The sequence below is a fragment of the Lactuca serriola genome, chromosome 3, assembly GCF_051521515.1.
Source record: "Lactuca serriola cultivar US96UC23 chromosome 3, Lser_US96UC23_V15, whole genome shotgun sequence".
Classification (NCBI taxonomy): domain Eukaryota; kingdom Viridiplantae; phylum Streptophyta; class Magnoliopsida; order Asterales; family Asteraceae; genus Lactuca; species Lactuca serriola.
The window spans coordinates 288,149,304-288,175,164 of NC_136410.1; the positions used below are offsets into that span (position 1 = coordinate 288,149,304).

Below are 25,861 nucleotides of genomic sequence, written 5' to 3' on the forward strand. Positions count from 1 at the left end.
ATTTGACCTAGTCTCTCTCTCTCTCTATATATATATATATATATATATATATATATATATATATATATATATATATATATATCTTATATCCTCTCTTATATTTCCTACGCTTCTTCTTTTTCACCTACCGGGATGATGAAATCAAAATGAGGAGGCTGTTACTTTCGATTAAGCTGCCAAGAGTCACCCCCCTGAGGATCGCTCCTGATGTCTACCATTCACCTTCGTTTCCTGCCTGGAACATCACCACTAAAGAGAAGAAACTCAGCGACTTCCCACCGCCGATTGCAACCCTTCCTTGCGATCGATTAAGAGTCGGCGTTTTCCCTAAAGCTTTTGTTGCTTCTTGGTTTATTTCCCCCAAGGTTGCTTCACGCCTCTTGATTGTGGTTGACTCTTGCTTATGTAGAGCATGAGTCATCCTCTACAAGCTCTCAACACTAGATTGATAATTTAGTACATATATATCTTCTATATATTTATCTCTTTTAATCGATTGTTTTCCTCCTCACAATAAGCGACGCCTCTGTGGTTTTTACTTCACGTCTTCTGCTTACATCTTTCACATGGTCCGAGCAGCTGAAGTCCCTCCCTCATACCTAAGAACATGATTGATCCCTAATAATTTCTAATTTGGTTGGGTTTATGTTACTCACGACTTGATGAAACATCCCAAAAATACAGTCTGAAAATTTCGTTTAAAATCAGTAATAAAACCATAATCATCATACGTTATAGAAAAATCATAATAAAGTATCCCAGAATAATATAACAATTGTCATGTATATCAGAGTATAAACATCCCAGGCTGAACGAATGGTGTGTGCACTGCAATCTTCCTGATCTCCTCTTTTGAAAACTGAGTACCTGAAACCAAAACTGAAAACTGTAAGCACGAAGCTTAGTGAGTCTCCCCATACTACAACATACCATACAATAACACATATAGCACATATTGGGCCTTGCCCACTGCATCGGGACCCGCCCGACATCAAACTAAAGTCCAGACTAACTTGGGCCCCGCCGACTGCATTTGGCCCTGCCCGGAAACGGACCGAAGTCCAGAATAACTTGGGCCCCACCCACTGCATCGGGCCCCGCCCGACATCGGACCGAAGTTCGGAATAACTTGGGCCCCGCACACTGCATCAGACCGAAATCCAGAATGTATTGAACATAACAAAACATAAACATATAACATTATCGTGCATACTGCATCGGGCTTGCCCGACATCGGACCGAAGCCCGGAACATATAACACATGACATAAACATGCATGAATCACAAAGACATCAAGCATACATAACTACTTCTCGGGATTTCCCTGGCATCAGACCGAAGTCCGGAACACATAACATATAACATGCAAGCTAATTCACTACATCGGGCCCTACCCGGCATCAGACCGAAGTCCGGTAGTACTAACATCTAACATGTAAGCTAAATCACTGCATCGTGCCCCGCCCGACATCAGACTGAAGTCCGGTACTACTAACATCTAAACGGGCCGACATTGTGGCCTTAGACACGTTCCTACTGGAAGAGAACTCAACTCACACTGCTGAAGTCCTACTGATAGAACCATAGCTGCTCGATGAGACGATGACAGATTCTTGATCTGTCAATATCAAAATAACACCCAATTAATAATTGGGTTCTAACACATATTCATAAATCCATGCTTGGGGTAAAAGACTACTTTACCCCGTAACTTAGCTTGACTCAAGCATAAGGCCCGATCCAAAGGCCCAAAAGTCTAATAATGGACCAAGGCCCAACTATGGCCCAATTTTCCAAATTGGGCCCAAACCTCTACATGGATTTCCCTTAAGGCCTAATTGTTCAGTCCAGTCCAACATGTCTCATTCTAAGGGCCCAATATCATACAACCATCTAAGCCCAAACTATTGCCTAATTTTCCAAATTGGGCCCAATCCTTCAAATGGGCCTTACCCTAAAGCCCAACTAATTACGCTATTTCATTTGATTATTCTTGGATGGCCCATTAATAAACCAATTACCAAAGCCCAATCAAAAGACCCAACTCAAGGCCCAAGTGAAACTAGGGTTTCACATAAAATGACGATTAGGGTTAAGTGTTTCTTACTTAACCCATTAAGGACTTAATCCATTAAGTCATTTACTCTACTAGATAAGTAATATGTGATATTTGGGCTTAATACACAATCAAATCCCAATGGCTCAAAAGTGGGTCCAAAAAAGTCCAAGGCCCAAATACTCACAATTAGGGTTTTCCACCCAAACATGGCCCAATAGGCCCAAAATTAATCTTTAAGCCCATTAGGGTTTTGGCTAGGTCCATTAGGGTTTTTCTTGTGGGGAACCACCCACTACCACCTTGGGTAGTGGTGGTCAACGGCGACACACGGCGGCGGCCACCACCTTACGGTGGTGGTTACTATTTTTTATTAATCATTTCTAATTACAGTTACAAAACTTTATGCTTTGTTTTTAAAATCAGAGTAATCTTTTAAAAAAAGCAGTTGCGTAATTTGTTCCCAAAACAAAATATGATAAAAAAAATTTCAAAGCATTTCTTCAAAGAAATGTATTTTCATTATATATCAAAATCTCGGGATGTCATGTTCAATACAGACGAAAAGCATAAACATAACAAAATAGACCTTACAACAGTTATTTATAACTACTGGCCTATAATCCAAAATCTCTCGTTATGTCAGCCAACTTATGCTCTTGTGCCATAACCTGTGATACAAAGAAAACTGAGAGGGTCAGGCTTAGGAGTCTGGTGAGCATATAAGATTTTCAACCCATAATAATATAATTATTATATTCAATTATCAAACAATCAACCCATTTACCCATCCCCATTATCTTCTTTACTCTTAAAGTTTTATCCTAAGAATCAACTATCCTTCATTCATTCATTCCTAAGGATTAACCTAATGGATTGGCACGAAGTCCATTGCTGCCAAAGTTTATCTATCAAGTACTAAGTCCATAGTTACCAACATTTATCTCTCAGGTACTAAATCCATAGCTATTAGGCGTTAACTCCATAGTCACCAAGGTTCACTTAACAGGCGCTAACTCCATAGTCACCAAGGTTTATCTATACGGTACTAAATCCATAGCTACCAAGGTTCTTTGTTAGGCACTAAGACAATAGCTGCCAGGGTTCTTTGTTAGGCACTAAGACAATAGCTGCCAAGGTTCTTTATTAGGCACTAAGACAATAGCTGCCAAGGTTCACTCATACCATCTTTCATCACACACCAACTATATCATCTACACATGTTCTACCCAACATATTTGTAGATATAAATACATATACAGTTTACCTCATTTAAAAACTATATAAAACATCCATACCATACTCATCTCAAATAAACAACAATATATAAACACATAGCACGTATTTTATAGCAAATACTTCATATTTATGTGTTAGAAGAAAGTAACTATACACTCATTTGATAATACGATTATCGGACAACACTACGGCTCTCCAAGTAGTAACTCTTCGGTGAAACCGGGATATCTTCACACACCGGGTTTCTCACGGACAGAGCTTCGTCTTGGAAACTCTTTTCTTCTCGGGATCTTCGGGCTTCGGGACTCGCTTCGGGTATCGGGATGATACCAGGGCTTCGGGGGTACTTCAAGACAGCTAGAGAGGGTATCGGGAGTGAGAGAGTGAAGGAATTAGCAACCAAAACCCGACTGCCCTTCGATTCTATTTATAGGGCTGATTTTTCGATTTTCACGTCGTGAACAGTGTTTTCACGTTGTGGGCTTGAACGTCATTGCATACGTCATCGTCCACTTTATATGTCAGGCTCCAGAAGCGCCAGAAGTTAGTTCACGTCGTGAACACTGTTTTCACGTCGTGAACACTGATAGTTTTGGGGTTTCACGCCCCGAACTTCAGAAATTCATAACTTTCGCATATGAACTTCGTTTTCGACGTTCTTTATATCGACGCGTAGGTAAAAACAAGATCTACAACTTTCATTTAGACCTCGTCGGCTAATTTTGACTGTATTTTTATTATATTATTTTTAGTAGGCCGAGACAGGAAAACTCTGCTAGAAATTCATAACTCCTTCATCTGAACTCCGTTTTCGTCTGTCTTTTTACCGTTGGACTACTATAAATGAGATCTTCGATTCTCGTTTAGATTGTTTCTGCTAAATATCGCTCGATATCATATTCGAACTTCGGGCTGTACACTGCTAAGCCGAAACTTCGAAAAATCATAACTTCCTCATATGGAGTCAGATTTGGGCGTTCTTTTCATGCACGCTCTCGGTTTAACATATTCTACGACTTTCGTTTAGATTGATAAGGTCAAATATCGCTCTAACGTAAATTCACTGTTTACGTCGCGTTGTGTCGTGCAGGTTCTGTCGCGAAACTTCGACAGGTCATAACTTCTTCGTTATAACTCGGATTTCGGCATTCTTTATATGTACGAAATCCTTGTAACATATACTACAACTTAGTTAATATTACACCTTCTAAATAATCTTCCATCAAAAAGTCATTTTTGATGCTCATTGTAACACCCAAAGTCAGGAAGGCCAAGAAAAGAAAGGAAACTCTAAGTTTAAGGGAAGACTCGTCGAGTCCAAGGAGGAACTCGGCGAGTCCGAGCGGGACCCGGGTCAAGGAGTAAGTGAACGACTCAGCGAGTTTGGTCTGAACGAGGAAAACCCTAAATCCGGGACTTGGAGCCTATTTAAACGTCTCATTCTCTCCCCTAGGGTTCCTTTACTGCCTCTTTCACCCAGAACACCGAACCCTAAGCTCCATTGTTGCTCATTCAAGCTTCCAAGCCATTTTTTGGGCGATTTGAAGGAAGAAGAAAGAGGGGAATCATTGAAGCTTCAAGGATTGTGATAGCTTGATTTTTTGTATATATTTTAGCAATCGTTTTCTTTTACTTTTAGCATTTTTAATATTCTTTTTGCATTAAATCGTTAGATTTATTGTTTTGAATATTTTTACTCGTTTAAGCAATTTTTGTGCAGATTTGTACGAGCAAGGTGGTATTTTGGAGCATTGTTAAAGCCACATTGAATACCTTGCAGCCACAATTGAAATCTCATAGCAAAATCCGGGAGCGAAAAGAAAAACAAAGCGATATAAATTAATTTTTCGGATTTTGACAGCTTTGCGCGACTCTCTTCAAGCGATCAGACGGAGGGGCAAACGATGTCCGATTGAGCTGAAAATTTACAGGAGTCTTCATAACTCGTTGATCTTCAATCTCACAAAAAATGAGCTGATTCAGACATGTTTTGGTCGGGTTTTTGGTCTGACGAACAACAGTACAAAAGGCTGTCCAGCAACCCATTTAAATAGCCCAATTAATTTATATGGCAGCTCATTTTGAGATTTAATCCAGCAGTCCATGTTTCATTTAGTTGAGCCCACTATGGCTTATTGTGTAACTTGGAAACGCAGCAAATCAAGGGCACAAAAATAGTAGGGCATCTTCATTTTTTTTCGCCGGCAGAAGAAAAGAAGTGGGGGGTTTTTCTCCATTGGATTCTTCTTTCTTTATTTTTGGAAATTAAACACTATTATCATTGATATCTTTATCATTGATTTTATTGTCTTGTGATTCATTTATCTTTGTAATTAGATTAGGTTAATTTTTGTATTAATACTTGGATTATGGATGAAGTTTTTGGAGCAACAAGAAGTGACGATTTCAAGAAGCTTTGTCATCTTCATTTCGTAATCGGTATTGGTATAATTTCTATCATTTTTATTGTTATTATTATTATGTGTTAGTTTTTATTTTCAATATCGGGTGAATCTATGGAACAATTAATTGATAGGAATAGTTTTATGTGGTTTTGATGGCATGCTATGAAATATTTTTTAGTGAAACATCTATCGATGTTCATATGTCTTTAATCATGAGTTTAGATATGTGAATGTTTAATTAGTTGGTTAATTTCTTGATTACGTAATAGATCTTCAAATTAACAAGCAACAAATGGTTTTTGTGATTGTTTTTCTTTCACACAATCATGAAAATATTTTCTCCAACATGGTAGTGAAAGTATTTTGACTCCTCTTGGATTTGGTGACTTTTAAATCTTAATGCTAGTTAATTTTCATTAATTACATGCTTCATGGAAATTATGACTTTAACTAAGAAAATGTGTTATGAGCTTCTCTAACCATTGTATTAACTAAGAAAAGTCTAGGTGGTCTCAAGCTTCTTAGATTGCTATAGCCAAATTAGTATCCATTAAACTCATTGCACACAAAATTATGATGATTAGTCAACTAATTGAACTTGTGATTTATCCCGATATTGGAACGTTTTATATTATAGATTTTGTATTTTTCCATTTTTGTTATTTTTATAAAATAGTTTTTTTATCGCATTTAACATTTGAAAACCCCCATATCATTGTATATATTTATTTCGGAGAACTGAATGCATAGATTTGATTCGAACCAATCCCTGTGGATTAGATCCCTTTTACCGCTATTACAATTCATTTTTGTATGTCGTCGTATTGAGGTTTTTTTTTTTTTTTTTTTTTTTTTTTTTTTTTTTTTTATTTGGTGGTCTCGACGCCCACCAGATTGGCCTTAGATCTGGAGTTTGTGGAATCTTTCTGAGTTATTGAAGGTACTAAGTCGTTTGCTTCATTTAGATCTATTCTAGTTGTGAGTTTTGGGGCTTTTTAGCCATGATTAATTATCCATTTGAGTTAGAAGCCAGATCTGAGGTTGCTACTTCGGATCTAAGCACACTTTGGCCTTGTGAAGCATAAAGTAGCTGCCCTTGAGCTGATTATGGAGCCTCCTTGCCTTAAACCCTAGTTTATGATGTATTTAGCCTAGATCTCCTTCTCTACACGTAAAGTTTGCAACTTTACGTGAGGAATATGCTTGGGAAGGGTAGATCTATAGTTTGGAGTCCATGCATGACTCAAAAGTCCTCTGCATGTATGAAGATCTGAATGGACTCGGCGAGTCCGTTGAGTGGACTCGGCGAGTAGCATGAAGATTAGGAGCAACTCGACGAGTGGGATGAGCAACTCGTCGAGTCGGATGAAGATTGTCTTGTACTCGGCGAGTCAGGACGCGAAACCCCAAACCCTACGAGTTGAGACTCGAATCAGTGAGTTGAGTGGAGACTTGGTGAGTTGGACAGGTCAGGACTCGGAAATCGGTAGACTCGGCGAGTCAGGGGCTGACTCGGCGAGTCTAGTCGCGAATGGAAGGACTCTGAGCATATGAACTCGGCGAGTCGGTAGGCAGACTCGGCGAGTAGGGTTGACCTGGAAGGTTGACTTTGACCAGGACTTTGACGTTGACTAGAGTTGACTTAGTTGACTTTCAGAGGACAGTTAGACTAAATGTTGCATTGATATTGGTTGCTCGGGGAGCTAGTGGAGCAGGAGTTCAGAGAGTTGTTGGGCAGCAGCTAGTGGGGTTATCGGCAAGTTCAGCAAGTGCAGGTGAGTTTCCCTTTGTGTGAATGGGTCTAAGGCCACAATGCCGGCCCATTTAGTTATGAGTAGAAGACCCGGGGGTTAGCCCTAGGCACAATATGGTGTGATATTCAGGACGAGGTCCATTGATAGCGGGCGGGTGCCCAAGGATTGGTTCATATGATAGTTTATACTTGTTGTCTGTGTGATACATGTATGTGCCTGGTAGGGAGGTGAGTGTGGGCGAGGTCCCGTATCTCACCGATAGCAGAGTGTGGATGGTGTTCCACATATCATTAGCAGCAGAGCAGGGGCAAGGCCCAAGTTAGGGAAGGAGTGAGTGTGGGCTGGGCCCATATCTTACTATCAGTAGGAGCGTGGACGGGGTTCCATGTCTCATCAGTAGCAGGACAAGGGCGAGGCCCAGGATAGGCGAGGCCTTAGGACAGGATCCATTAGTATATGTTTAGCTTATGTTTTGCGGTATGATTATGTGCTATTATATGTTAGCGGGCGAGGCCCTGTGACAAGCGAGGCCTAAGTGAAATAGATCTGTATCCGAGCGGGGCTCAAAGCCAGGCGGGGCCGTTGTAGCGGGCGAGGCCCAGAATAGCGGGTGTGGCCCAGTACGTGCAGTATGTGGTTATGCATGGTATGTGGTAGGGTGGGGAACTCACTAAGCTTCGTGCTTACGGTTTTCAGTTTTGGTTTCAGGTACTTCCGGTAGCGGAGGGAAGAGCTCGGGGTGATCACATGGCACACACCATTGATTAGACAGCCTGGGAATGTTTTACTCTGATAATGAACATATGTTTGGAAATTAATACTCTGATTATGTTTTGGATTGATGATTTTGCTTTAAGTAATGTTTTATTAAAAGAAATTTTTAGTCTTAAATTTTGGGACGTTACAAGTTGGTATCAGAGCCTTGGTTTGAGGGATTCGGACATGCTCTCGGGTGTGTCTGAACTCAAACTGAGGAATTGGTATAGAAGTTTTCAAAATGTAAAGACAGATTGTAAAAAGAGAGTTTTGAGAAAGAAAAAAGTTTTAGAAAAGCAAAAAGAATGTAGAAAGAAAAGAATTTTGATAAGAGAAAAGGGTGTGGTGCATGCAATCGGTCGAGCTCAAGTAAGTACCCCAAAATACCCATACAAGTTTATGTTTTGATTATCAGTTAATAGAACAACATGCTAGATTAGGACTAAGGATCTAGGGAGGATGCCTTATGTGCCTGTTATATGTGCTTTGAGTTGCATGATAGTGCTGATTAGACAGTAGTAGGATAGCCTGTTTAGGTTATGCCTGAGTTTATGAGCTTGTGTTGCATGCTAGTACAGTTTCTTGGTATGATATTATGATTGCTTGAGTATGTTATGGTTAGATTTTCTCTTGTCTGGATGCTGCTTGCTTGGTGCAATGTGGGATTCCGAGTGATGGGAGTTAGTCATTAGGTGGATGCGTCACGTCACATGTAATCAGGGTTGAATAATCTCAGAGTGCTGGATTTGGCCCTATTGCGCAGCTCTTGTTTGAGTCCAACCGTTGTAGGGACGAGTCTTTTACTCGAAGGATTATCTGAGCCTCGTCACATGTGATGGTATCCAGGTGATGGCTAATTGACATCACAAGGAGGCCTTCAGCGGCTGAGGACTGGTTTGGTTTGAGTCAGAGGTTTCCCTAGGATAAGCCTAGGATGAGGTAGTGCTGGGAGCAGTAGTAGTAGGAAAGGGACCTGGTGGAGTTGAAGCAGTTCCCGAGGAAAGTACGGATAGATGTGGAAGGTAGTATGGGGCCGTACTACTGAAAGCAGAGGATCCATACTCGATTCGGGAAAAGCCGAGATGAGACCGGGGAACTTGTAGTGCGTGTATGATCTCTCAGTAGTGATGTGTATATTGATAGTTGTGTGTTATGTATGTCAGCATGGTGACGTTGCGAGAGAGACCAGTTGGCGGATCAGGCGCCGGGGAGGGATCAGGCTCGGGTTCAGGAGCTGAGCAGCTCAAGGAGCGAATGAGGGAGTTGATATCAGTGGAGGTTACGCGCAGTATTCTAGACCAGACTCCTGTGATCTTTGGCACGGTCAAGAAGAGTATATTGGAGATTTTGGATGAGAGGCTGGGAGCCTTCCGTACCGAGATGATGGCTTTGATGGGAGCGCGTACTTTGACATTTCGAGAGTCCAGGGCTTGCGGGGCACCAGATTATCATGGGGCTAGGGACCCCATCAATAGCAGCAGATGGTTGGCTGATGTTGCCAATGCATTCCGTACGAGCCGGTGTCCCGAGGGGGACAAGGTCAGAGTCGCTTCCTGTTTTCTGAAGGATAGAGCGAGAGATTGGTGGGAAGAGATTTGTCATGCTTTGGGTGATGATGCCGTGTTGGACGCGATGACATGGGATGATTTTTCAGCCAGGTTCATGGCGGATTTTCGCCAATTATCGAGGTGCAGCAGTTGGCACGGGAGTTTTAGGATTTGACGCAGACCACTGAGACTGTGGCGGAGATCACCACCAAGTTCAGGGAGAGGGCCCTTCTTGTTCCGCAGTATGTCGCGGATGAGGAGATGAAGAAGGCCCGATATCACGAGATGTTGAGGGCTGACATCAGGGAGTTCGTGAGCAGGTCCAACTGTAAGACGCTGGAAGATATGATCTCTCGGGCTAGAGAGAGGGAGATTGACTTGGAGCAGATCCGGAAGAGGAAGCCGAATGAGGTTCAGGTAGCCACAGGCTCGGGAAAAAGGCCCAAGGGATTAGATTCGAGATCGAGGGATTATCAGGACCACAGCCGGTGCGGGAAGTGTAGCAGGGCGCATGGGGGGCGCGTGCAGGAGTGGTAGCGGTGGTGAGTCTGGCTGCTTCAAGTGCGGTCGGACTGGTCATTTTGGCAGGGATTGTACTGTTACCACCACACAAGGATCAGACTTGATATATTTTCACTACAATCAGCGGGGCCACAAGAAGGCCCAGTGCCCCAGTTTGTTTTCGGCACGACGGGTGATGGCACCCGCCCCTGCAACTTTGAGGATCATGGACGGTCGTCAGGGCCATGCGGAGGCGCCTGCGGTAGGAGGCAGGGCTTTTCAGATGACTACCCTGGAGACGCGAGCAGCGTCGGACGTTGCAGGTATGCGACTTCCGTTTTCTGTTCTTTTATTTGTGCATGATTATATTGTTATGGTTCTGCATCATTATCGGTATGAGTATTTTATTTTGTGCGACTTGCTTGTGATCGAGTTATATGCCATCTGCATACCTTGGATATTTGGATAGTAGTTAAGGGATGGATTCTATTGGAGAAGGTTACTTAGGGTGCAGTAACTGTAGCATGCCTTGGAGGGACTTGATATGTCTTGCTAGTTCGGAGCCGTATAAGTTTTAGAAATGGACTGGTTAGATCCCTAGTTATGGTACGCTTGGGATTCCTCAGCAGATTGATTATGGAATGGTAGCAAGGATTGGGATTTCTATTCATTGAGCAGCGAGGTGTAAGCAGGATCGAAGTGGAGGAGAATCCTCCGTGTGTACAAGGGTAAGAGCACGCAAATCCATAATGAGTACACGGTTTCTGAGAAGGAAAAGAGGTAGTACAACGTTTGATGGATTGAGTAGTTCAGGGTTGGGAGTTTGAGAAACTCCCTATCAGTTCGTGCGTGTAATGGTGATGGTGAGTACGTGGTTCGGAATTTAGGTTGGAGGATCGCCTGTAGGACTCGAGTGAGTCGGAATGAATATCTTAAGGACAGATAGCATGGGATGCTTTCGTGTTAGTAGTTAGCGGCAGAGGCAACATGTAGAGCATGGTAGAGCGGCGGGAGAGCTGCAGCCTTCTTCAGCAGCAGTCAGTGGTGGAAAGTGTTGTAAGACTACGGGGCCGCCGTAGCATTCACTAGCAGTCAGTGGTGGAAGGTGTTGTAAGACTACGGGGCAGCCGTAGCATTCACTAGCAGTTAGTGGTGGAAGGTGTTGTAAGACTGCGGGTAAGTCGTGGCATTCCCTAGCAGCTAGTTAGCGGAGTATGGGCGGAGGCCCGTATCTCCTAGTTAGCGGAGTAGGCGAGGCCCGTATGAGAGTAGCAGTATAGGTGAGACCTGAGAGCAGGGATTGCTTAGCAATATGATTGGGTAAGACCCGTGGGCGAGGCCCGTGCGAGAGTGGTTAGATAAGTGAGACTAGAAAGATAGAGGCGGGTGAGACCCGTGGGTGAGGCCCGTGAGTTTTAATAGCACAGGTGAGACCTGGTAGGGTCCGTAGTGTCAGTTAGGGGATCGAGGATCCCAGGATTGTAGTGCCTGAATGGCATAATAGATTAAGCAGTTATAGGTAGTTGCAGTTCTTCGAAAGTCGCTGGGAGCGACTAGGAGTTGTGTTGGGGCTAGCGACTGATGGGAGCCGGTAATCTAGATATTGATAGATTGATAGGGACCAGGGTGGTCTCGGTTCATCCGGAAGGCAGATAAGGAATAGCAGAAATTTTCAGTCAGTAGCAGTGCTGGTAAGCAGTCTATGGTGAATTTCAGATAGTTGGTCGTGGGGTGCTTGACACCAATTATAGTAGAAAGAAATGCCTAGTGGATACTGGCGATAATGACCCGTACTGGAAGTAGCGGGAGTAATGGATTTGGTGAAGATAGGATCTTCACAGTGACAGAGGAAATAGTTGGTTACGGAGCATCGCCTTGGGAAGGCAAGGAAATCGTGCAAGGAAAGAAGGGGTGAACCCCTATGGGTTCAGTGCAGTACTCGGTGAGTACCAGACGGATTGTCAGTTGAGTAAGTTGTGTTTCCAGAATGTTCAGGGTCAGGGTTGACCCGAGATTATTATCCGTAAAGATTAATGTTAGTCGGAATGTCCGGGCGAAAGACCAGCGAAGGTAGGCAGCTGGTGTTGGATCAATTAGTAGAGTATTGGAAGCAGATCGCAGGCGGTTGGCCATAGCAAACTTCGAGGACGAAGTGTAGTTTAAGTGGGGGAGAGTTGTAACACCCAAAGTCAGGAAGGCCAAGAAAGGAAAGGAAACCCTAAGTTTAAGGGACGACTCGTCGATTCCAAGGAGGAACTCGATGAGTCTGAGCGGGATCCGGGTCAAGGAGTAAGTGACCGACTCGGCGAGTCAGCCAAGGAGACTCGGCGAGTCTGGTCTGAACGAGGAAAACCCTAAATCCGGGACTTGGAGCCTATTTAAACGTCTCATTCTCTCCCCTAGGGTTCCTTTACTGCCTCTTTCACCCAACTGACCGAACCCTAAGCCCCATTGTTGCTCATTCAAGCTTCCAAGCCATTTTTTGGGCGATTTGAAGGAAGAAGAAAGAGGGGAATCATTGAAGCTTCAAGGATTGGCCTTAGATCTGGAGTTTGTGGAACCTTTCTGAGTTATTGAAGGTACTAAGTCGTTTCCTTCATTTAGATCTATTCTAGTTGTGAGTTTTGGGGCTTTTTAGCCTTGATTAGTTATCCACTTGAGTTAGAAGCCAGATCTGAGGTTGCTACTTCGGATCTAATCACACTTTGGCCTTGTGAAGCATAAAGTAGCTGCCCTTGAGCTGATTATGGAGCCTCCTTGCCTTAAACCCTAGTTTATGGTGTATTTAGCCTAGATCTCCTTTCTCTACACGTAAAGTTTGCAACTTTACGTGAGGAATAGGCTTGGGAAGGGTAGATCTACAGTTTGGAGTCCATGCATGACTCAAAATTCCTCTGCATGTATGAAGATCTGAATGGACTCAGCGAGTCCGTTGAGTGGACTCGGCGAGTAGCATGAAGATTAGGAGCAACTCGACGAGTGGGTTGAGCAACTCGTCGAGTCGGATGAAGATTGCCTTGTACTCGGCGAGTTTGTTCTTGGACTCGGCGAGTCAGGACGCGAAACCCCAAACCCTACGAGTTGAGACACGAATCAGTGAGTCGAGTGGAGACTCGGTGAGTTGGACAGGTCAGGACTCGGAAATCGGTAGACTCGGCGAGTCAGGGGCTGACTCGGCGAGTCTAGTCGCGAATGGAAGGACTCTGAGCATATGAACTTGGCGAGTCAGTAGGCAGACTCGGCGAGTAGGGTTGACCTGGAAGGTTGACTTTGACCAGGACTTTGACGTTGACCAGAGTTGACTTAGTTGACTTTCAGAGGACAGTTAGACTAAGTGTTGCATTGATATTGGTAGCTCGGGGAGCTAGTGGAGCAGGAGTTCAGAGAGTTGCTGGGCAACAGCTAGTGAGGTTATCGGCAAGTTCAACAAGTGCAGGTGAGTTTCCCTTTGTGTGAATGGGTCTAAGGCCACAATACCGGCCCACTTAGTTTTGAGTAGAAGACCCGGGGGTTAGCCCTAGGCACAATATGCTAGTGTGATATTCAGGACGAGGTCCATTGATAGCGGGCGGGTGCCCAAGGATTGGTTCATATGATAGTTTATACTTGTTGTCTGTGTGATACATGTATGTGTCTGGTAGGGAGGTGAGTGTGGGCGAGGTCCCGTATCTCACCGATAGCAGAGTGTGGATGGTGTTCCACATCTCATTAGCAGCAGAGCAGGGGCGAGGCCCAAGTTAGGGAAGGAGTGAGTGTGGGCTGGGTCCGTATCTCACTATCAGTAGGAGTGTGGACGGGGTTCCATGTCTCATCAGTAGTAGGACAAGGGCGAGGCCCAGGATAGGCGAGGCCTTAGGACAAGATCCATTAGTATATGTTTAGCTTATGTTTTGCGGTATGATTATGTGCTATTATATGTTAGCGGGTGAGGCCTAAGTGAAACAGATCTGTATCCGAGCGGGGCTCGAAGCCAGGCGGGGCCTGGAGCAGCGGGGCCGTTGTAGCGGGTGAGGCCCAGAATAGCGGGCGTGGCCCAGTACGTGCAATATGTGGTTATGCATGGTATGTGGTAGGGTGGGGAACTCACTAAGCTTCGTGCTTATGGTTTTCAGTTTTGGTTTCAGGTACTTCCGGTAGCGGAAGGAAGAGCTCGGGGTGATCGCATGACACACACCATTGATTAGACATTCTGGGAATGTTTTACTCTGATAATGAACATATGTTTGGAAATTAATACTCTGATTATGTTTTGGATTGATGATTTTGCTTTAAGTAATGTTTTATTAAAAGAATTTTTTAGTCTTAAATTTTGGGACGTTATACTCATTGTCTCTAAATTGACTAGCCCTAATCTACGGGCGTTACACATACCCCTTCATGGGTCTTACCTTAAAGCCCAAAAAAATTTCTTAGTCCAAACTCTTAGCCCAAAGCTTGAATCCGGGTGGCCCACTAAGTCCCAAAGCAAGAAAGTCCAAAGAAATGACCCAACCGAGTCCCAAGAGTTGCGAAGCCCAACAGACTGAGTACGTGAGGCGTACTCAGTTGTACGCTAAGCGTACACGCAACTTGGGTTGTACGCCGTGCGTAATGATTTTTACGCCAAGTGTACTCAACCATTAAGCCAAAATCAACATTAAGCTCTTAATGCTTAAGACCAGAAGCCCAAACCACAAATCCAAGTCCTAATAAGCTTCTATAACCATAAAGTCATTGACTTGGTGACTTTACATGCCCTATAAAATCCAAATCCAAAATATAACACCCTACTTTAATCAAATGGACATAAACTTTTGCATGGATGAATCTAAACCTTAAAGGAGACAACTTTATGCATCTAGAACCTCAGAAACACCAAGAGTGACAACTCAAAGCTCCTAGAATGGTATCAAACCACTAGATCTCATTCTTGGGGCCAAAAGGGACCAAAACACACAAATGATAGATCTAAGACACTAATGAAAAATTTCATATCTTTTTACCTTAAATAAGCTGGAAATGAAGCAAATAAACGAGATCCACAAACTCTTCTTTGATCCACCACCTTGCACCAAGCTTCTACTTCTTGAATATGAACCAAAACCACCAAAAATGAACACAATGAGCTCAAAACACAAAGAAAAGGCTTAGGGTTTCGTGCTTGAGGCTATAAGGACAATGGAGGCTGAGAAATGAGGGTTTCATGGTCCATAATGATGTTTATATAGGGCCTAACCCCAAAAATTAGGGTTTCTAAATGACTCATATACGCCCCGTGTACATACACGTACGCCTCGCGTACTCGCTTTACAGCTTGTATGCTAAGCATACCATGTGGTACGCCTCCTGTAAAACTCAAGGACCAAAAACGCAACATTAACAACAATGAGGGCAATAAAGAAACTTACCGGGATTCAAGTGTTACAGTCTTGGTTCATAGATTCTCCTCTTGGGGTAAAAGACCAAAAATGAAACATTAACAACACTTCATTAAGCGTCAACTCCTTTCCTGACGTCATCTTTAACATAATCCTCCTGATGCCCTAGGGTTATGAGGTAGTCGAGTTGCTCATGAAGATTTTATTACTATTGCCCACAGCTTTAAAGTCCCTAAACCATTCCTTATTTGAGCACACATGTCGAGTTGGACATATATCAATCCACCATTCCTAGGGTTCGACTCCACGCAGTCGACTTTGATGGGTTTTCTAGGTTACAACATAAAGATTTGCACAATAGATTTTAAACATAAACTCTTATGGGCACATGTAACCTAGAACTTCTATGACATTTTCACTATTATAGCAACATACTTTATGAAACAACAATCAACCTACTAAAATCGAAACTACAAGACAAGTAAACATACCTTTAGCACCAAACAGTTGATGCTAGTAATTCTCTTGTAGATTTTCTTGAAAAGACTACCTCCAATGGCGTGATAACCTCTAATATGTCACACCCAAAATCCTAGGAAACCCTAGGATCGATATTTAAGAGAGGGGGGAGAGGGAGAAACCGATTTCTCTTATATATGGGGCTAGGGATCGGTTTACAAAGGGATATAACCCATTATATAGTTGCCAGATAATCTTGAAACCCTAGATTTACCTATTAAAATAATATTATTTTAAACTGATTCAAATCTTGTTTCCTTATTTGATCCAGGAGGCTTCCAAAACCATTCTTAAGCTCACTAAAATCGTCCATATGTAGGAGGGTTCTAGAATTGCCTTCATTGTTTAACTATTAGACAATTGCAATTCAACTCTTGTACCTTTTATTAATTCTAATTAATCCAAAATCAACTCCAATTAAATCTGATTAATTCTCACTTAATTATTACTATTTTTAATTAATTTTTCTAATAAATGAAGGTTTTTTTTGCTATATGTCACACTCTCATTCCATCTGCCAAATGTCATTTTGTGGTTATTTTGAATTAATTTCTTTTCCACATGTCATTTTATAGGTTTTTCTTTTTTAATAAATTCCACATAATACTTTAATTTAATAATTACAATAAATTTAGTAATAAATAAATATCAATTTCATTAATAGACTTATCTTCTTATTTCAAAATTCTCAAATTAAAGTTCATTAGTTTATTTTGTTTATTTATTTAAATTTAAAAGATAAAAAAAATCAATTTTAATAATTTATTATTTTTCTTATTTTCTTATAAATCTAAAGTTCTTAAAATTTAGACTTTTATATATTTTTTTTAATTAACTCATGTAATACATGGGTCTTACATCTAGTCATATAATATATTAAATATTAATAAATTATTTAATCTCTCTCTCTCTCTCTCTCTCTCTCTCTCTCTCAATATCAATCCTTGCTATTTCCTTATTATGAGAACTACCTAAAAATGACTTTACTTTTAATCGTTAAGTTTATATCAATTTAGTTAAGTTCTTAGACACTTTAATCCAACAGACTTCACATATTATCATTATTGTTGCAAGATCAATGTTAAACACATCACAGTTTATAACATGGTATTCGATCGATCGCAATAAAGACAATTTCCTAAGAATCTTTTTGAAGGTTATGTCCTTCACTACCAAAGTTAGCACCTCCCTTTCTTTTTGTTTTTGCCTTCTACAAACTTGTTTTTCACGAAAGATTAACCACTCCACCATGTTAGCCTTTTCAAAAGTATAGTATAATTGGTCTTTTGAACTACCTTATTATCCTCAATTTAGAGTTTTCGATGTGTTGTAAAACCAATAAAATCAAAACAAATGTTTTTTTTTTTAACAACAAACTATTCTACTCCTAAACCACTCATTAATTTCACTTATGTCCATGATAAAACTTGAACCTCAACCTCAAAAAGAGAAGACAACACATGATACCACTAGGCTAGAAATTATTTGGTAAAAATCAAAACGTATGTATACTAAGTCTAGGGATGTAAACCATTTGGGTTGTGGTGACTTGGTAAGATATGATGGATAACCTATTGACTGATGTTCAACTCCTGACACCACTCAGTCCCTCTGGTCATGGAGGTTCGTCTGTAGTGACTTCAGGGCATGATGCAAAGCCTCATGTTTACAGCGGTAGATTAGTTGGTGCGCGAAAACTAGACTGGAAACCCTCGTTAGGGAAGTTTCTTTTCCAAAAAAAAGTCTAGGAATGTAAAATGTTTATTTTGGAGTTTGATAGGGCTAGAAATAACTAAATAGCCATTTGGTAAAAAAAAATTGTTTTTTTTACCAACTCCCAACGATAAGTTCAAAATTTTGTCAAAAAATTGATTTTGCAATATCCGTTGGTCCAATTCATAATGAATCCACCGCATTAAATATAAACCGTCTCTTAATACCTTCAAACAGATTAGTGGCCAATCCGGATTCCGGATGAGACGTGCACCTCTACTCTCGATTTTCAAAGTAATAAATAATGTTAAAGGCTTAAAGTTTAAAAATATATGTTAATGTTCTAAGTAATATAAGAATTAAAAATACATTGTATCACCTAAAATTATACATATCAATTATCAAAGTATTCAAAATTAAACGATTTATATTGAAATAATAAAATCGAAAGTTAACAATGGAATACTTTCATCATGAATATCAACCAATATTTATCACTTAATTAGTGAGTTGTATTAATAGAACGAATTATGTATGTTTTATATTCATTTTGAAGTTTGACGTAATCAATAAAAAAACATATACCCAAACGGTTTTGTACCTACCTCAACCTAAAAATAATAATAATGAATCAACAGATACAACCAATCAGCTAGGATACGTACACATATAATAATGAGATTACTAAAATATTTTATGAATCGAATATTGATTTTACAACTTTTTTGAACTTCTTAATTGAATTGCATGTATTTGTATGCTCTTAGTTGATGACGATTATGAAAATAAACGGAGTGTGTAGAATGAAATTCCACTAACTACGTGAGCTATGTTAGCTATATGTCATAAGCCCATAGACCCTATGTTGTTGAATGGTTCGCGAACCATGAGTGGCTATTTAACTGTGGTTCACGGACCATTTTTAGTAACAAAGATAAACAACACAAAATTGAACAGACTAAACATACGGATCAAAAAACCAAAATCTTTTCACAACACACCCAACGTTTTTTTTAAAAAAAAAAAAAAAAAAAAAGAGTAAGCAAACAAGGAAGAATATAATAGTCTTTGTAACGAAGGGTAAAAGAAGTGGAATTACTTACTTAGGCTTAGGTTTTTAAAGGAAAGCGACCAGCTCGCATCTCCTCAAACGAATACTCGACATGATGTGGAGCAAAAGGTGTTGAATCAGGGGTAGTACTAGTCATGCCTATTTTCATTAAGGATGATGTTGACGATGGGGTTGTGGGTAAAGTCATTGTGTTTGTTGGGGTTTTTATATTATTGGTGGATAAAGATGAAAAAACCGGAGAAAGGGGTTTTCTAGGTGGTGGTGTTGTTTGGGTTTCTTGTTGATTTGTAGGTGCTTTAACATTTGAAATGCTCCTCAAATTACTCTTGCCTGAAAACAACAATTATTTATATATATATATATATATATATATATATATATATATATATATATATATATATATATATATATATATATATAATCAATTTGAGTTATAGTAGTACTATTCTTATATATTGTGAACGTTTGAAAAGATGGCAATGGATTTAAGAATTACCAGGGTGGATTTTTGCATGACCACCACTGTGGTGAGAGTAATGTAAATTGTGAGCGTTTGAAGAAGAAGAAGAAGAAGAGGAAAAAGTGCGATTGAGCTTTGGAGTTTTAAGCATTGAGCCAACAACTGAATATCGTCTATCGGTAGAACTACTACTCATCATACTTGCTGCTTTAATAAGCTTTTTTCCACTCTTTATTGGACTTGGCTTTGACCCAAAACGTGCTTCTTGCTCAACTATCAATTGTCCTTGAAGTTTCTTCTGTTCCTAGTTTCAAAAATTAATAAAGTTGATTAGGTAACAAAAAGGACATGAGAAATCTATGGGGATTTTTCGTTTTTTTTTACCCTTTGCTTTTGACGTTCTTGTTCCTTTTTGTGTTTTTGGATGTCGTAATCATCCAGCATTGAGAGTAAAGAAACCTGTGATCATGAATACAATGTTAAAATAGATGATGACAATTTGTGATTGGTGCATTGGACATTTGGACTGATGTAACGAGACAAAAGCTGTTTGTGTTGTTCTAAAATGAATGAGACAAAAAAAAAAAAAAATTACAACTTTTTGTTCAATTGAAAGAAGTAAATGTGGGCATGACTCACTCAAAAAAGACATAAATACCCTTCTAATCCTCAAGACAAAGAATAAGTAACCCGTGGGACAAGGAGCACTCCAAAAGATATATATAATTTTGATCATAAAAGATAGCTTTAGAAAATTTTAAAAAATATTGAATGAAGTTGGGACAGAGACTTTCTCGAAAAGCCATAAATACCCTTATAATTTTATCATAAAAGATAGCCCTAGAAAATTCCAAAAATATTGTCTGGAATCAACCAATTTCAACTAGACAAAACAGTTCAATTTTTTGTCAAAGCAAAAAAATGTGAGTGTGGAACACTGACACACTAAAAAAGACGTAAATACCCTCGAAAAGACATAATCAAGTCCCATGTAACAAATGCAAACTAAGAATTGAAGAACAAGTGCTTACACCATCGTAAGAAAATGCAACTCCTCTTTTTTGGTCCCATGATTTGGCTTTCTCACGCAGTGTTTCAACCATAGCTGTTTTATTCATATTATTAAATAAAGAAGGACAAAAACAAGTCAATAAAAGCCAAAACCCTAGTCTACTTTGTAATACATCAAATAAATTTTCATTTGAGACACAGTTTATTATTTTTGACTAATGACAAAATAAAAGAAACTCATCCATAGGTTTCTAATTTGATGACTTGTATTTATTGCGGATGAATTAAAATCATCATGTTTGCTAGTAAAATAATATAATTTTTTTTAAACATAATCAAATAAAATACAAGAGACTAAGAATCTAGTATTGATTATATAAGAGTCATACCAGGAATTTTATGAACCAAAGCCCGGGCTTTCTCAGCACGTTTTAAAAGGAGATGGGTCCCTCTTCCAGAATTATAACGGTTGTGATCCTTATTGAATTGCTATTTATCACAATTTTTCCAATGGAGAAAAATAAAATAAATGAGAAAGTTGAGAACATATTACATACCCTGTTGTACTCTTCTAGCCAGGTTTCCTCTTCACATGCAGCTAACCATTTATCAATCTTTTCAAGTATCTCTTTTCTAGCTGAAGCTTCCTCCTTCACCTTTGACATTTGAAGGTCTATTTGTTCTAACAAATACAAAGGGTCAACTACACCTGCAAAAAATAGCAACTTACTTTATGATTCTTTTACCCATAATAGTAACATACCTACACTATGTTACCAACATACTTACATTTTAGAGTAAATTACACGAATGGTCCCTATGGTTTAGGGTAATTTGCACGTTTGGTCCCTAACTTATCTTTTTAACTCGGAAGGTCCTTATTGTTTGTTTTTGTTACGTGCTTGTCCCTATCTTACCTAAAAAAGACTATTTTGCCCTTGATTTTTTAATTTATTTAAATAAACACACCCCCAAACCCAAACCCATCCCCTTCACCTTACCTTATCCACCCCATCATTTTTCCCTATTTAAATAATAGTCTTTTTAGGTTAGACAGGGACCTATTGCGTAACAACAACAAATAGTAGGGACCAAGCGCGTAACAAAAACAAACAATAAGGACCTTCCGAGTTAAAAAAATAAGTTAGGGACTAAGCATGCAAATTACCCCTAACCATAAGGACTGTTCGTGTAATTTACTCTACATTTTATTTAATCATAATAGGTATACACAAATGAAAGAAAAGGGTAACATAAATTTCAGTTTTCATGATAAAAATTGAGATTTTTACCAGATTCTAAGGTTTCAGTAGAAAAATCGATTGCTTCATGCATTACAACAGTCATGTGAGCCTCTTTGCATATTTGCTCCAAATCTGTCTTCCTTTTCAGGAGTACTTCCATTATCATGCTTGCTTTTAATTTTTGCAGCTTGAAAATCTCTGACTCGATCTTGAAAAAAGAAAACACAGTATCATAATATATCAAAAAATTGAATTATGTAATATAATTAGTGAAATACTCACGAATTTAATGGACTCTAAAGAGAGAGCATTGGGTTCTGTGACTTCATTCTCTGAAGCACCTATATAACGTATGACATTTTGGAATCGTTTTTGCTCATCATTTGATATGTCCATTAAATTCCAGAGCCCCACCATGGTTGTTGCAAGATCTTGAACCTGGAAGCAGTTGTTAGAGTATAGTGTTAGATGCAAGAAATAGCAATGTACTTTCATTGATTTGTTGTTTCTTGCATTTAGCATTAGAGAATATGAATATAAACAAGTTGTTGATAGTAATGGAAAAGTATTTCAATTAACCTTTTTCAATCTCTTTGACTTGTCCTCATTCAACCTACAAACTGCATTAGACAACTTCTCCATTGTATCATCAGTTATGCTCTTTTTGCTTCCAGGATTTTCCAAAGTGGGATGAATCCCATTAATTTTAATTTTGAAATCCATCCCAAGAACTCCACAAATTGAATGAATAGTAGTTAAATGGTCCAACACTTGCTTCAAACGATCACTCTGTATTAATAAAAAAAAACAAGTTATGTAAATTATGCTTTCTCAGGTATCAATTTTATTTAAAATTTTCTCTTGTTTTAGATCATACCTTTTCCTTCTCCAATGCATGTAATTCAATCTTGAGTTCTTCCAGTCTTGTCAAGGACAAATCAGATTCATCAAGAATCGGGAGACATGATTTGTCCTTTGTGGATGTGAATAGTTCCTTTGATAAATTTTGTATTTGATCCAAAATTTCTGTAAACAGAACCTTCCTCTCATTTTTCTTCTTCTGCATCATTTCCACTTGTGGAAAAATGTCTGCAAGTTCTTTTATCAAACTACCTGGCTCAATCTGTACATGTTAAAAAGCATACCTTTTGTTAATTATTATAAATCATGATTGATGAAATAGAAAAGGTCAAAAGGATGGTTGTATGCTAAGATTACTGACCTGTATAATAGGTAAAGATCGGTCTCCTAATGAAGCACATATGGAAGCAAGTTCTGCTTGTGAGTCAGCAATAGCTTGTCTTAGTTGAGCTCTAAAACGGTTTGCTTGATCTACTTTTCTTCGATATGCATCCAAACATTCTTGTTCCAATTCAAGAAGCATTTTGTCCCTGTTTTTTTCAGGCTCTCCCACTTCATCCCATATTTTCTAGTCCAAGAGACAAGTGTGATGAGATGTTGTCTTTAAAATTACGATGAATATAACAGGTTGTAGTGAATAAAAATGGTCAGAAGATAAGGAAATATTAATCAAACCTGCAACTCTTTTATGAGAGAAACACATGTTGTCTCCATTGGATTTGCTGATGAATAAGAAAATTTCACTCATCAGTTGACAGATATAATAATTTGATAATAATGATTTTGAATAGCACATGAAACTTAACGAAGATATACATACAACAGGGTATTATAAACAATCACATCTTCCAATCTGACATTCCCAATCAAATGGATGAACCATAAATTTGTTGAAATTGGATTTATAAACAATGACATTTCCCAAGGAGGATATGTTAAGAGATAATGGTCCACACTCCACAATTCCAAAATAACATGAAAGAGGTTGGTCATAAGTCATAACCAATTTACTTCATATCATCAGAAGTCATGAAATGAGTTATATACAGCTTAAATAGCAAGAAGAAAGGGCATTTGATGTAAAACATTTCCCTGATTCTGCATTTCAAACCGAATAGCTTTTTAATCTACTTGTTCACCAAAAAGAAAAGCATAACATTACATATCAATCTTATAACTTATAGAAACAGATACTAAACTTGTGCTTTAGCAAACACAGAGAAAAGTAACAGATATTAAATGATGAAACTACTCTTTAGGTACCAATTTGCATCACTGTTGACTTAGATATAGAAACATATGTGAATATTTACATCTTCACTTAATTTTTTGCACTTAAACACTAAACAGACAGTTAACTACAAGTCTGTACACATTTCGATTCATATTCATATTTGTGCAAATTTACTTGTCCAAACAACAGTTGAATTATCAAATTTTACGTTCTGAGCCAAGCTTACACCACATAAACTTTCAAACATACATCGATTAAATGTCAAGTTCCAAACTGACACAGGTCAGTTGAACTCTTTACCACTACATGAAGAACGATACTGTATGATTAACAACATTCATCTCCGTTCTGAATGCAATTAACAAATTCAATTTCGATTTTTTTTTTTTTTTTATATTTGTGCGATTTGTTTGTCAAAAAAGGAAAAAAAAAATACTAGTTCTACTTTCTGATCGAAGTTAATAGCAGATCAATTTTCACATATGCAAAACATTGAGTAAAATTCCAAATTCGAGATGACATTATTTGAACTCTATAACTACTACAACATGTCGTAATATGTAATTAGTGAAAACAGCATTCGCTCGATTATGAATGTTATTGACAGAATATTAACTTAACTCGCGATTTAATCAAAGAAACAGACGTGATCGATTGACAGACTTACTGAATCAAACTTCCGACGCTTTCTAAACCGCTAAAATAGTTTTTCCAACTGTACTCGAAACTTTCTCCGGTGACCGATGAGATTATTCCGGTGAGTGGTGAATTGTAGAATCAAGCGTGATACGAACGAAAATTGGCAATAGATCAGATGATCGTTTGTGTTTATAGAAAGAGCGCAAAGTTAGCGGGGGTTTCAGTCGTTATACTTCCTTTCCTTCTGTTTTTGAGTTTTTGAATTAATTACTAAAAGTAAAATGAAGTTAAGAATAAATTGAAAGAGGTCCTTATACTATTGACTAACTTAATAACTTAGTCCCTTAAGTTATCAATCTTTCTGTGTATCGTACACCATTGAAATGTTTACACCATCTCAATCTCACTCACCCGAGAATTTGGCGGTTCATGGATGCAGCAACGTCAAGACAATTTTGGTTGTAGGTAATTGAAATTATATCAATTTATATTTTTTATTCTTAAACGAAGACATTTGTTACGGTTATCGCAAAGGCTTCTTAACTCAAGACATTTAGTGGTCTTCCAAATCGCAAGTGATTAGTACCTCGATTCACGAGACGCTTGATGCTTGAGGCAAGAAATGTCGCTTCGATATTTTGATTCAGTGATACCAGTGATACTTGAAACAATCTCGGGTGGGACTTAAGAAGACACTCCGATGAATTCAGGATCCGTAGGAGGGAATGATGAAAACTTGACCAAGAGTATTAGAATTTATGTATCTTAATTGGCGGATGTAAACTTTGACTATTTGTAAGGTATGACTTTCCTTTTATCTAGAGTGTTTGGAGAGTACGTCTAGCAATGTGAATAAGGATAGCCTTCTACATAAATCCATCTGTTCATCGTCACCATCTCATCCCTACGCCACCAATTTTGCACAGCCCTACATCATTGATCCACCACCATCACTAGCATTGGGTTTAACCATCAACCTCCATCATCATCATCTTCGATTAAAGATGAGAAACCCATCAATGTTCAAGATATCTTCATCTCTTAGCCTACTTCCACTGCACCTTTGATTTTCGTAGCCCTAATCGGACCTGCAAGTAGATTTCCAATCGGCCTCCTGTAATTCGATCTCAATCGGACCTCCAATCGATTCATGGAAAACCGAGAGGGAGGTGTATACCTGGTTCAGATCGCAATCGGATATCCGTCTTGAAACACACAAGAAGAGGAAATCATTCCACCTTTCTCTTTCGAACTAGCTATTGTTTCCAGATCTGGGACTCAGATTCATCATTGTTGAAGACATGTGAAATCCTTCCTTCTTTTGTTCGCTTATTTCATTTCAATTGTAGCATCAATTGTTGGTCGTTTGGTTTAGTTTGATGGCTGGAGTGGTTTAACCAATTAAACCTGCCTTTGGATGATTCATGGATGAATTTGGACATCTTGTACTTCTGAAAGACAATTAAATAAAGGTTGTATTAACCTTTTGTTCA

The 25,861-nt window shown here is 39.2% G+C and overlaps 1 protein-coding gene across 6 annotated transcripts; it reads right to left on the reverse strand.

Annotated features, from left to right (window-relative positions):
- Nucleotides 1-737: 737 nt before the first annotated feature.
- LOC145094055 (65-kDa microtubule-associated protein 3-like) lies at nucleotides 738-25,173 on the reverse strand. Of its 6 annotated transcripts, none has more exons than XM_079032317.1 (14): nucleotides 24,955-25,173; nucleotides 23,171-23,217; nucleotides 22,857-23,063; nucleotides 22,512-22,757; nucleotides 22,214-22,423; nucleotides 21,917-22,072; nucleotides 21,683-21,842; nucleotides 20,948-21,099; nucleotides 20,780-20,867; nucleotides 20,411-20,484; nucleotides 19,764-19,838; nucleotides 19,416-19,683; nucleotides 18,951-19,249; nucleotides 738-867 (listed from the first exon to the last, which is right to left on the reverse strand). In XM_079032317.1, exons 2-13 carry the CDS (start codon nucleotides 23,207-23,209, stop codon nucleotides 18,957-18,959), a joined length of 1,968 nt encoding a protein of 655 aa, XP_078888443.1. In that variant the 5' UTR covers nucleotides 23,210-23,217; nucleotides 24,955-25,173; the 3' UTR covers nucleotides 738-867; nucleotides 18,951-18,956. The 6 variants fall into 6 exon arrangements, with proteins under 6 accessions (XP_078888443.1, XP_078888444.1, XP_078888442.1 ...); XM_079032318.1 differs by lacking the exon at nucleotides 738-867 and adding an exon at nucleotides 2,593-2,727; XM_079032316.1 differs by lacking the exon at nucleotides 738-867 and adding an exon at nucleotides 18,537-18,749.
- Between the last annotated feature and the right edge of the window lie 688 nt (nucleotides 25,174-25,861).

What these genes read in the sequence shown, in the direction of transcription:
- LOC145094055 (XM_079032317.1), bottom strand. Translation starts at nt 23,209, where the DNA reads ATGGAGACAACATGTGTTTCTCTCATAAAAGAGTTGCAG. An exon ending in GATCTTTACCTATTATACAG is followed by an intron (nt 22,758 to 22,856) that starts GTCAGTAATCTT and finishes TAACATGTACAG; the next exon opens with ATTGAGCCAGGTAGTTTGAT. An exon ending in TTGCATTTTCTTACGATGGT is followed by an intron (nt 19,839 to 20,410) that starts GTAAGCACTTGT and finishes TCATGATCACAG; the next exon opens with GTTTCTTTACTCTCAATGCT.